The sequence below is a fragment of the Caenorhabditis briggsae genome, assembly GCF_000004555.2.
Source record: "Caenorhabditis briggsae complete genome, chrII, whole genome shotgun sequence".
Taxonomy (NCBI): Eukaryota; Metazoa; Nematoda; class Chromadorea; order Rhabditida; family Rhabditidae; genus Caenorhabditis; species Caenorhabditis briggsae.
In genome coordinates this window covers 14,837,828-14,850,027 of record NC_013486.2, presented here as the reverse complement: position 1 = coordinate 14,850,027, position 12,200 = coordinate 14,837,828, and the positions used below count along the sequence as shown (strand labels likewise).

Genomic DNA, 12,200 nt, shown 5'->3' with positions numbered 1-12,200 from the left:
AGTGTCGTACCGGCAAACAAGCGGCGGGAAAATTTGAATTTCAAATTTCAAATCCATTATTTTTAGTCAATTTCAGCCGTTTTTGATGCTAAAAAGCTTGAAAAAAGCAATTTTCCATCAGAAAGTCCATTTTTGAACCTTTAAATACAAGTTTTCAGCTCAAAATCCCAATTTTCAGCTTCCAAAACCATATGATAATCCTTGACATAGTTTTCCTTGCCACATGGATTCTTCTACTCCTCGGATTGTTCATTTTAAGCCGCGAATTCCTGTTCGAATGGCTCAAATCTGAAAATTTGGCGATTTTTGGAGCATTTTTGGGCTCGGTGTAGGTTTTTAGGCGCAACAAGCATTAAGCGTTATTTTCCATCATTTATGCGCCTACAATCGTCTAGAAACCCCCCAAAAACCCTCAGAAATACATTTTTCGAGCTTTTTCTAAAAAAGTGTCCGGATGGCCGAGTGGGATTTTTCATTGACATCTACCAGTCTGAAGGTCACAGGTTCGAACCCCATCGGCGGTAATTTTTTTTGTTTTTTGTGTAGAGCTGGAAAATGATCATAGACAGTCTAGAAATTCGATTTTTCTGGAAATTTTTAAAATAATGTCATTTTTTCCTTTTTTTTTGTGATTCTTAGTCACATTTTTCAGTTTTCGGACCGGAACCAGCCTTAAAACTGGTTTTTAGGTTTCTGAGAGTGCTGAAAACCATTTAAAGCTATCTAACACCCCCTAGAAACCCCTTTAAAATCAATTTTATAGAATTTTTGAAAAAAGTGTCCAGATGGCCAAGTGGGATTTCCCATGAAATCTACTAATCTGAAGGTCGCGGGTTCGAACCCCACCAGTGGCGATTGTTTTTGTTTTTTGTGTAGAGCTAGGTAATGATAATAGAAAGTATATAATGCTCAATTTTTCCAAAAAAAATCGGAAAATTGTCTGAAAAATTTCAAAAACACAAAAATTTTGAAAATTTCAAAAAATCTATCTTTAAGAAAATAGACAAATTTTCCTACAGTGCTGTCTGAAAATCACATTTCTAGCGCTTCTAGGAACCGAGATGGAGACGCAGACGACGAGACACGCTGCGTCTCTAACCTCGGAAACTTCAAATGACCGTATCTCGAGTTCTAGATGAGCTAGAAAGTTGGTTTTTGGACGGAATTGTAGGGTTTAAAATGGATTTTCAGACTATTTATGAAAATCCTGTTTGGAATTATTTTTCAGTTCATTTTTGGTCATTTTGACCATTTGCAGAAGCCTATATTCCGGCTGTCAAGTAGTGTCCAATAGCTTAGAATATTTTGGAGGGTGTCCGACCCTTGACAGCCGAGCTCTAGACTCCTGAAAATGTTCAAAATCTACTGAAAAACACGTGTTTCTAATGTAAATTTCCAGAAGATTCATTGCAATTTCCAAGAGAGTGGATCGCATTGGGAAGTCACGAAGGCGTTGGAAGCAGAGCTTCAGAATGTGATGACGATCGAGTGGCTGAATTCTCTGTATTCTAATTTTGAATAATAATAAATAAAAAGTTCCTGAATGTTCAAAATGTTCCTTTTCGACACCTCAAATGACCAAAACAATTGTCTGAAAACTTTCAGAATTTTCAAAAAATTTGTGCTTTGAGCGGTCTCAAACCATTTTTTCAGATTCAGCACAAAATTAGCTTTGAAATGAGCCCAAACACGACCCATATTGCTCAGATTAATGAAATTTGAAATTCATCTTCAGTAATCCAGAACAAACCGCGAAAACTGGTTTAAAGTTTGTTTTTGCTCATTTTCGCTACTAAATTCGTGTTTCCCACCCCAGAATTAGTCTAAATTCGAATTTTCAGCCCGAAATTCGATATTCGGTGTTTGCCGACTTTTGGGGCTACAGTAACTCAAAAATACCCGAAAAAGTCAAAATTAAGCTAGAAACTTCTAGTTTTTTTCATCTAGACCCGAATTTTGTAGGAAACTTGAAATTGCTATTTCAAAACTTCCTACCCAACATCAGATTACTGTATGCGCCTTCAAACCAGCGGGATAAAGGGTACTCATGGGATATAAATAGGTCGTGTTTGGGCTCATTTTGAAAGAAATTTGGCGGGAAATTTGAATTTTCAAATTTTAAACTTTAAAAATGTTCCATATAACATATTCTCGGTCATTTCTCTAATCCTCCACTATCTCCTCACCAGTGATCACAAGATAACCACTGACCTTGAAGGGATGAATCACCAAAACGAGAGAGTAGAAATTGCTGGAGAGACGCAGAGAAAAAAGAAAACACATATAAAAAGGCAAAAAAACAGCATTCATTTTATATGTGTTTCCCTCGGCTATGTGTCTTTTAATGGCCTCTAACTATTGATTTTCTGCGAATTTGTGAGTTTTCAGAGCAAAAAATTGTAATTCCAGACAAGAAATACTTTCAGATAGCCTTTCCTGATGACAACCTACTGGATGGAGGTCTCCTAATTTTATTGATTTTTCTGAAAATTGTGAGTTTTTTGGGATTTTTTTGAATTTCGAAATTTTTTCAAAAAATTTTTTTCAAGTTTTCAAATTTTTGGATTTTTAAATGAGAGTATTTTCATCATTTTTGCCTTGTTTAGAGCTTTAAAATGAGCCTAAACACGAGCCGATTTGCTCAAAATTGAAAATTCGAAAATTTTAAAGGCGCATACCGTAATTTTTTTCGAAAAAACATTTTTCACAGAAATATAGGCTTGTTTATACTCATTTTAAAGCTCTCAACAAGGCAAAAGCGGTTAAAATGTTAAAATTCGAAAAAAACCAAAAATTTGAGAAGTTGTATCGAAAATTTAGGAAAAAAAAATTTTTTCCGGATTTCTCTTTTGGAAAACTGCCGCTTGGTTCATTTTCTCATTTTTATGACTGAAAATTTGAGTTCAGCGCATTTAGAGCTTCAAAATGAGTATAAACATGACCCTAGTCGTTTAAGTTTGAATTTTCCAAAAAATTACGGTATGCGCCTTTAAAAATTTCTAAATTTTCAATTTCGAGCAAATAGGGTCGTGTTTGGGCTCATTTTGAATCAAATGTTGTGCTCAATTCAGAAAAAATAATTTCAAATAACTAAGCATAAAAGTATCCCTGAAATTGGGAAATTTTCAGAAATAAATCTTCTAGAAAAAAATGTTCCTGAACTTTTCCAGAACATATTTTTTTTCAGCTGCTGGTTTATTGATTTTATGGTCTGCTGGCATTGCCTTGGGTGGACTACCAACCCGGGAACTTCCATCGACCCACTGGAACACCGTCTCCACCATAACCGCCACTTGAGGCTCTCCAAAAAAGAAGTAAGCTAGCTCGATTGTCTGAAAATTTCAGTATTTTTTATAAAAAACAATGTTTCAGTTTTTAAAATGACCAAAATCTCATTTAAAACTGACTTAAAAACCCTAAAACCCCTAAAAATGCACTTTTCACAAAAACGTGTACAGATGGCCGAGTGGGATTTTTCATTGAAATCTACCAATCTGAAGGTCACAGGTTCAGACCCCATCGGCGGCAACTTTTTTTGTTTTTGTGTGTGAAGTTAGAAAATGGTCATAGGAAGTCTAGAAATATCTATTCTCCTGGAAGTTGAAACAATGTTTGGTTTTTGAGATTTTTCAGACAAATTTTCAGATTTTCCGGAAAAATTGAGCATTATATACTTTCTATTATCATTTTCTAGCTCTACACAAAAAACAAAAAAATTGCGAACCTGTGGATTCGAACCCGCGACCTTCAGATTGGTAGATGTCAATGAAAAATCCCACTTGGCCATCTGGACACTTTTTTTTCAAAAATGATCAAAAATCGATTTTTATGAGTTTTTAGGGGTTTTCAGAGGTTTCTAGAGGTGTTTTAGCGCCTTTTTGATGTTTTCGAACGCTAAACGCTCATTTTTCGAGAATTTTTCAAAAAAGTGTCCTGATGGCCGAGTGGAATTTTTCATTGAAATCTACCAATCTGAAGGTTGCGGGTTCAAACCCCACCGGTGGCAACTTTTTTTGTTTTTGTGTGTGGACCTCAAAAACGATAAAAGAAAGTCTAGAAACTTAGATTTTTCTGGAAAATCTGAAATTTTTTGGTTTCTAGTCTTTTTAAAACTAATTTTCAAAAATTTCCAGAGAAATTCGAAAATTCTAGATTTTCTATGATAATTTTCGTGGTCCTCATACTAAAACCAAGAGGTTTGCCACTGATAGGAATCGAACCTGCGACCTTCAGATCCGTAGGTTTCATGAAAAATCCCACTCGGCCATCCGGACACTTTTTTGTAAAATTCTCAAAAAATGCTCTTTTGGAGGTATTTTGATGGTTTTAAACAGTTTTTAAAACTGCTTTCGTCTGAAATCTAAATTTTTATATATAAATGAGTTTTCGAAAATTCAATAATTTAAAAAAATTTAGTACATCTTCACAAATTTTTTCTAGGTTTTCCACTCAACAGAAAATTGGTCTAGCAGCCACAACGTCAACTTTGCACTAAATTTAAAATAAAATCTATTAAAAATAAACTATTTTCTTCTCCATTTTGTTCTTTCTTTTTGGAATGCGAATTTTCAGATTTATCATTTTCAGAGCATTACAATAAACTTTGAGCTCAATTACCTCAGCTCCTATAAGAGATATCAAAAATTGATCAACTGATAAAATGTTGCTGATAATATGATAAACATTTTCTCAGTTGACCATGTTCTGATATCTTGTACAGTAACCGAGATAAGTGAGCTCAAAGTGAAAGTAGCCGTGTTTAACAGAGCCACAGGATACGTGCAAGTCATGTTGGGACTCATTTTGAAGGCAATTTCATGCTGAATTCAAATTTTTGATTCAAACTGAAAAAACCTTTATCAGTAGACGTTATCTGATTCATATCTCTAATCCTCCACTATCTCTTTCGGAATCTCCAGTCATTCTGCTCTCCAACTGCGGGCAATTTCCTTGAGCAACGAGAGAGTATAGATTTCGAAGAGACACAGAGAGCTATGGCAACTAGCAGGTGGAGACCGAAAGCGTCTTTTAACCCCCTTCATTCGTATATACTCCCCCTACATGGCTATGTGTGTAATGGCCTCTCTAGGTATTGATTTTCTGTGAGTTTGTGAGTTTTTTGAGCTCAAAATTGGAATTCCAGACAAGTATACTTTCAGATAACTTTGCTAATGACCTTCTTCTGGATGGAGGTCTTCAATTTTTTGCTGATTTTTCTGAAAATTGTGAGTTTTTTGGATTTTTCTCTCAAAAATTTTTTGGTTTTACCGTTTGAAAACATCAAAAATGCGCCTAACACCCCCTAAAAACTCATAAATATCGATTTTTGAGCATTTTTGAAAAAAGTGTCCATATGGCCAAGTGGGATTTTTCATTGAAATCTTCCAATCTGAGGGTCACAGGTTCAAATCCCACCGGTGGCAAATCGTTTTGTTTTTTGTGTGGATCTCAAAAATAATAGTAGGATGAATGGAAATTAAGGTTTTTCTGAAATGTTTTTAAAAATCTCATTTTTTTTCCGTTTTCTGTGAGTTTTAGTTACATTTTTCAGTTTTCGGGCCGGAAACAGGCTTAAAACTGGTTTTTAGGTTTCTGAGAGTGCTGAAAACCATCTAAAACTATCAAAAACCCCCTAGAAACACTGGAAAATACATTTTTTAGCATTTTCACAAAAACGTGTACAGATGGCCGAGTGGGATTTTTCATTGAAATCTACGGATCTGAAGGTCACAGGTTCGAAACCCACCGGTGGTGATTTTATTTGTTTTTCGTGTAGAACTAGAAAATGATAATAGGAAATCTGGAATTTTCAATTTTTCTGGAAAATCTGAAAATTTGTCTGAAAAATCCCAAAAAACCACAATTTTTGAAAATTTCCAGAGAAATCTTAAGTTTCTAGACTTTCTATTATCATTTTTAAGGTTCGCACACAAAAACCAAAAAAGTACCGCCGATGGGGTTCGAACCCGCGACCTTCAGATTGGTAGACTTCTATGAAAAATCCCACTTGGCCATCTGGACACTTTTTTTGAAAAATGCTAAAAAATAGATTTTAAAGGGGTTTCTAGGGGGTGTTAGATAGCTTTAAATGGTTTTCAGCACTCTCAGAAACCTAAAAACCAGTTTTAAGGCTGGTTCCGGTCCGAAAACTGAAAAATGTGACTAAGAATCACAAAAAAACGGAAAAAATGACATTTTTAAAAAATTTCCAGAAAAATCGAATTTCTAGACTGTCTATGATCATTTTCCAGCTCTACACAAAAAACAAAAAGAATTACCGCCGATGGGGTTCGAACCTGTGACCTTCAGACTGGTAGATTTCAATGAAAAATCCCACTCGGCCATCTGGACACTTTTTTTGAAAAATGCTAAAAAATAGATTTTAAAGGGGTTTTTGGGGTGTTTGAAAGGTTTTTGCTTTTTCAAAGAAACCAAAACATAGTTATTTCAGAAGTGCAACAAATTGCTACTTATCTCAATCCGACGTTCAGTCACATTCAAATCAAAGGATTGGCAGTGGAAAGTTCATTACGGGACCTCGTATCTCATTTGTGCCGAACAAGAACGGAAAAGCAAAATAACGATTCAAACGGATGACAGTTATAACAAGAAAGAAATGGATCCAAAACACTAACAGGACATTCGAAATCAGAGGCATTTCACGATAACCGCATGAGCATGAAAATTTCGATTTCCAAAGATGATCCAACGGACGATATGATAAGGGAAGATGTGGATACGGATGATGAAATGCCTGACGAATTGGTACACGGATGAATGGAATCTCGCTGCTCTTCACAGTGGAAACAGTTGGGGTGATCCACAACGGAAACATCGTCACGGTTTCCACTATTACGTCGAAACGTGGAACCAACTTGCACAAGTTTTGAGCAAAGACTTCATGGAAAAAGAACAACCAGATCGTGAACTGTCCTTATTGGAACATGAAGAAAGTTTGGCATCTTTGTAAAACAAAATTCACATTGAAGTATTGGAAGCTAGTCTCAAAAGGACATTGTCGCGGTACTGGAAGCCATCAAAGTAGGATATCACTCGGGGAAAGCACTTTGAGCACTGATGAGAAAGATGGTCCTCTCCGTTTGGACACCGGTCAAGCATGAATGAGAGCCATTACGTTATCTACGACGCCCATTTTTCCCTAGGCAGATGCCAGCGATATTTAAAGGAAAGTCATAATTCAAATTAAAAATATTTTTAACATTTCTAATAAATGCATTCATATTATTATTTCTATTCGATTCTGCATGAAAAACTACAGTAAACCACTAAAAAAACCTTCAAAACCCCCCAAAAAAACCCTCTAAATGTCATTTTTGGCAAAAGTGTGACAAATGGCTCAGTGGGTTTTGGCACCGAAATTTACGGTTCACAAGGCCGAAAGTTCGATTCCTTCTGGGGTCAAAATTTTTTTTATTTTTGTGTGGACCCCGGAAAACTAGTTTTGAAAGCTTGAAAATACCTAAAAATTGGAATATCTGAAAAAATTTAAAAATTTCAATTTTCCCAATTTTTGATATTGTATGCGTATTCAAAAACTTTCAGAAATGATTTTCACGATTTTCTCTGCGTCTCTCTAGAAGCCCATGCTCTCTCGCTTTTATGCCTTTTTTTAGCTTTCCAGGTAAAAAAAACCGGAAAAATTGATTTTCGAGCCTCTAAAACTATGAAAGACAACCCAAAACACATGAAAAACTACTTAAAATCACTAAAAACTCCAAGAAACCACTAAAACACTCAAAAATAACATTTTTCAAAAAAGTGTGCCAAATGGCTCAGTGGGTTTTGTCACCAAAATTTAAGGACCACAAGGCCAAAAGTTCGATTCCTTGTGGGGTCAAAATTTTTTTATTTTTGTGTGGACCCCGGAAAACTAGTTTTGAAAGCTTGAAAATACCTAAAAATTGGAATATCTGAAAAAATTTAAAAATTTTCGAAAATTCCAATGTTATCAAAAATAGGTCGTGTTCAGGCTCATTTTGAAGCGAATTTCATGCTGAATTCGATCTTTTCATTAAAAAAATACAAAAATCCTAATCGATAGACATCTGTCCAAAAAAATCTAAAAAAGCGTTTGGAAAATTATTTTTGTGTGAATTCTAAAAAAAATAGTTTCTTGGATGCCAATTAAATGCATATATGGGTTTCCCATAGTTTTTTTCTTTCAAGACTCCGCCCACTGAGACCCCTGGTTCTCTTCTTTTCTTGTATAATTCGATTTTTATCAGTTGACACATTTTTTATATCTCTCATAGGACCCGAGATAATTGAGCTCCAAGTGGAAAAAAACAAAAAAATTACAGACCCGGAGTGTTGTGGTGTGTGGCTAATTTGCTCCTTCATGTAGATCGATTTTTTCTGCATCCACCAATCCATCAATTATCTGAAAATTATTGATTTTCATAACTTATAATTTTGAATATTCGAAAAAATAAATAAATAACTAACTGAGTAGCTATGCAGTTGGATGGATCAGTGTCCTTTCGCGTTTCCCCTTTTTGGTGGGTCTTTCCGTGGTTGTTTCTTTCTCCATTTACTGAAAATCTACAGTATACTATACCTGAAAAAAAAGGAATTTGAAGCGACCACAATGGGAAATATCAGAAAGTCTTTCATGGAAATTCTGCCGAATTTGGAAAATTGCAATATTAAAACCCTTATTTGGTTGAGCTCAGTTATCTCAATTCACATAAAAGATCTCAAAGAGTTGTCAATTAATAAATTGTTTATCATATCATCAGCTACATTTTATCAGTTAACCACTTTTTGATATCTCTTTTAGGAACTGAGATAATAAAGCCTAAAAGTATATGCAATAAAACTGATCGATGCGAATGACTTCTAAATTTAAGCTCAGTTATCTCGATTCCCATAAAAGATATCGAAAAGTGATTAATTAATAAAATGTTTATCAAGTTATCAGCTACATTTTATTAGTTGACCACTTTTTGATATCGCTCATAGGAACTGAGATAATTGAGCTCGAAGATGACAGACTATTCTTTCAGTGGTGGACTAGAAATCTAGAAAGTTAGGCCATCATTTTTAAAACTCACCCAAATTTTTCACTAGATTTGGAAATACTATTTTTATACTGCAAAAAGTTCTTTAAAAATTCAAAAATTTAACTAAACTCACATTTCCCAGCCATAATGATTCCAGCCGACCAAATGTCAATCTCAGCTCCATACTTCTCAGAGAAGTTCAGGTGCCACATATCCTGGAGTGCAAACTGTTGGGTTGGAGCTGAAAGAATAGCTTTCAAGCTCCTTAGCTTATTGAATTTGAATTCAGGAAGTTAAGAGCTTTAAAATGAGCCAAAGCACGACCATATTGGCTCAAATTTGAAATTTTCAGCAAAATTTTTCCGCCTAAGTATAGACATGTTTATGCTCATTTTGAAGCGCTTGACGAGCTGATTCCAAATTCAACGCAAAATTTCCTTCAAAATGAGTAAAAACAAGGCCCAATTCGCTTGAATTTGAATTTTTCGAAAAATCCCAAAAATTTAAAGGCGCATACCTCCAAAAAAGCAAGTGATTCAAGTCGAAAGAGCACAAGACAAGGTGGAAGATAGTGTGTCCTTCATTGTCTGTAATATTTCAAAATCATATCATTATCACTTCTTTGGAAAATTACTTTTTGTTGAGAAGCATGTCATGGACCATGAGAACCTCTTTGAGCAAGAAACCTGGGATATTGTCATCTCTACTTTCTTCTGATCGACGTCTTCATAGCATAACTTTGATTCTGAAAACAATTCGGATAATAAAAAATTCAAAATTCAAAAAAAAAACTCACAATTTTCAGAAAAATCGTTTTTTTTTAATTGTAGACCTCATTCAGTAAGTGGTCCAAAGGGAAGGTTATCTGAAACAAAAACTCTCTAATTTTCAAAATTTCAGTCAAAAACTCACTAAATTTCTCAAAAAATCAATTAAAAGACCATTAAAACACACATAGTCAGGGGTTGGAATAGAATAGAATGGGGGTTTCTTGTTCGCTTTTCCGTCGATTTCCACGATTTTCTCTGCGTCTCTCTAGAAGCCCATGCTCTCTCGCTTTTATGTATTATCATAAAAACGGAATATTTTATGGTTCATTTTGCAAGAGATTGGGGAAACGCAGGCAAATATCTATTTTCGCTTTCACAGATAATAGGAAATTACTGAACGCAGAAAATTTTTCCAAACTTCTTTTTTTGCAAAAGAATGTAAAATTGATGGGATTTCATCAACAAAATTCAAAAAAAAATAATTAATACTTTTGTTACTTTTTGTTACTTGTGCTTGTTCATCTATTGTTTTCCATTTCATTTTTGTGCTTTTTGTTGTTTTTGTTGTTTTTGTCAAATAAACTGGTAATTTTTGACTAATTGAAATTCGAGAAAATTCGAGAACTCGATTTTCCGAATTTGTTTTTCCGAACAAGCCTGATACATATCTAATTATATTTTGAATTTTCCACCCGTCCGTTCTTACCCCTCTTTTTTGTTTTGAATATATCTTGAAATGTCTTTTACAGACCAAATGAATAATACCGAAATTATGATTAATGATCCGTAAAAGCTCGCTGAGCTTACTTTCTAATCCTCCACTACCTATTACTAAATGTCTGGGAGACAACCACAGTATTTTAAAGGAGGGGGGACATGAAAAAAATAATGTTCTCGAAATTCCGTTCAAAGATGCCCCTCGAGGAGTTGAACTTGTGAGGGCGATGATTGAGGGTGCGGCGCCGCTACCGACTGAGCTACGCGGGCAAAGAGAAAGTGCACGCCCGTTTGCATACATAAAGGCGAGGACGACAGCTGTACGCAGAGTGACATTAAGCGTTGTACACCGTCACGGTAGAATGCATACTCTAGCTACAAAAAAACTACGAAAAATCTCCTGTCCCCCCACCTTTAACAAGAGAAAAGGTGCACTGGAGTCGTCGCCAAATGAGATGGCATTTTCGAGACGTACGGCGGTTTCTCACACCCCCGCTGATATACTTCATATTGAACAAATATGAAATAAAATATTTATTCGATGCAAAATGGTTCATGATATGTTCAAAAGATGAAATTGAATGCTAAATCGTTATAACCGACAAAATCAATAAATTAATTGTCCCACGGATTTTGAGCTTTTCGTTTTGATTTCACATCCTTAATATTTTTGTCATCGTCAAATTTTCCAAAGATTTCAGGTGCATCGCCACGATTTGGGTGTTTGCCAGATGCAATAAGCAACCAAGTCGATCTCCACCTGAATTTGAAGTTTGGGACTCAATCGATTGTTGCAAAATGTGAAACTTACTACTCAAAACTTTCAAAATGATTGCGGCGCACATGTAAAACAAGTCGAAGCTTTCCATTTGGGATTGTTCAGCATCCAGTTCTGCAAAACAACAGTTTCAAAACAAGTTTTCGATTGAAAACAGCTATTTTTGACATTTTTATTCATGAAAAACCACTCAGAACTACTAAAAACCACTAAATAAGCTCTAAAACGCCAATTTCCCAAAAAGTGTCCAAGGTGGCTCAGTGGGTTTTGGCACCGAAATTTACGGTCCACAAGGTCAAAAGTTCGATTCCTTCTAAAGTTATTTTTTTTAATTTCGCATAGAGGCGAAAATGATATTGTAAGACGAATTTGAAGTGTAAGAATGGAAATTTTATTTGCTTCCAAAAAAATTTTTTTTTTTTTTAATTTTTATTTTCGATTTTTTTGGTTGCAAATAGCCATTTAGACTTTTTAAATCATGACAATTTACTCAGAACCCCTAAAAACCTTTAAAAACCCACTAAAAAAGCTCAAAGACGTCAATTTCTCGAAAAGTGTTGCAGGTGGCTCAGTGGGTTTTGACACCAAAATTTACGGTCCACAAGGTCAAAAGTTCAATTCCTTCTGGGGTCTATTTCTTTTTATTTTTGTGAGCACCTCAAAAATGACAGTTTCATACATATTTGGGGTGTAAAATTAATTTAGAGATTCGTTTAAAAGTTAAAAAAAGGAAAACTCACATTTTCAGAAAAATCACTTTGAAAAATTGTAGACCTCATTCAGTAAGTGGTCATAAAGAAGGGGAGGAGTTATCTAAAACAAAAACTCTCTAATTTTCAAAATTTCAGTCAAAAACTCACTAAATTTCAATAAAAATCAATAAAAAGACCATTAAATCACACATAGTCAGGG

The 12,200-nt window shown here is 34.8% G+C and overlaps 2 protein-coding genes across 2 annotated transcripts; one reads left to right on the top strand and one right to left on the bottom strand.

The window, feature by feature from the left end:
• Positions 1 to 6,730: 6,730 nt before the first annotated feature.
• On the top strand, positions 6,731 to 6,970 carry CBG21448 (the record flags this gene model as incomplete). Its single annotated transcript, XM_002648960.1, has 1 exon — positions 6,731 to 6,970. One exon carries the CDS (start codon positions 6,731 to 6,733, stop codon positions 6,968 to 6,970), a length of 240 nt encoding a protein of 79 aa, XP_002649006.1.
• A 1,427-nt stretch (positions 6,971 to 8,397) lies between these two features.
• CBG21447 lies at positions 8,398 to 11,379 on the bottom strand (the record flags this gene model as incomplete). The annotated part of the gene is made up of 5 exons (XM_045243075.1): positions 8,398 to 8,401; positions 8,467 to 8,554; positions 9,157 to 9,264; positions 9,658 to 9,768; positions 11,322 to 11,379. The coding sequence occupies 5 exons, from the start codon at positions 11,377 to 11,379 to the stop codon at positions 8,398 to 8,400; spliced, it is 369 nt and encodes a 122-aa protein (XP_045097308.1).
• Between the last annotated feature and the right edge of the window lie 821 nt (positions 11,380 to 12,200).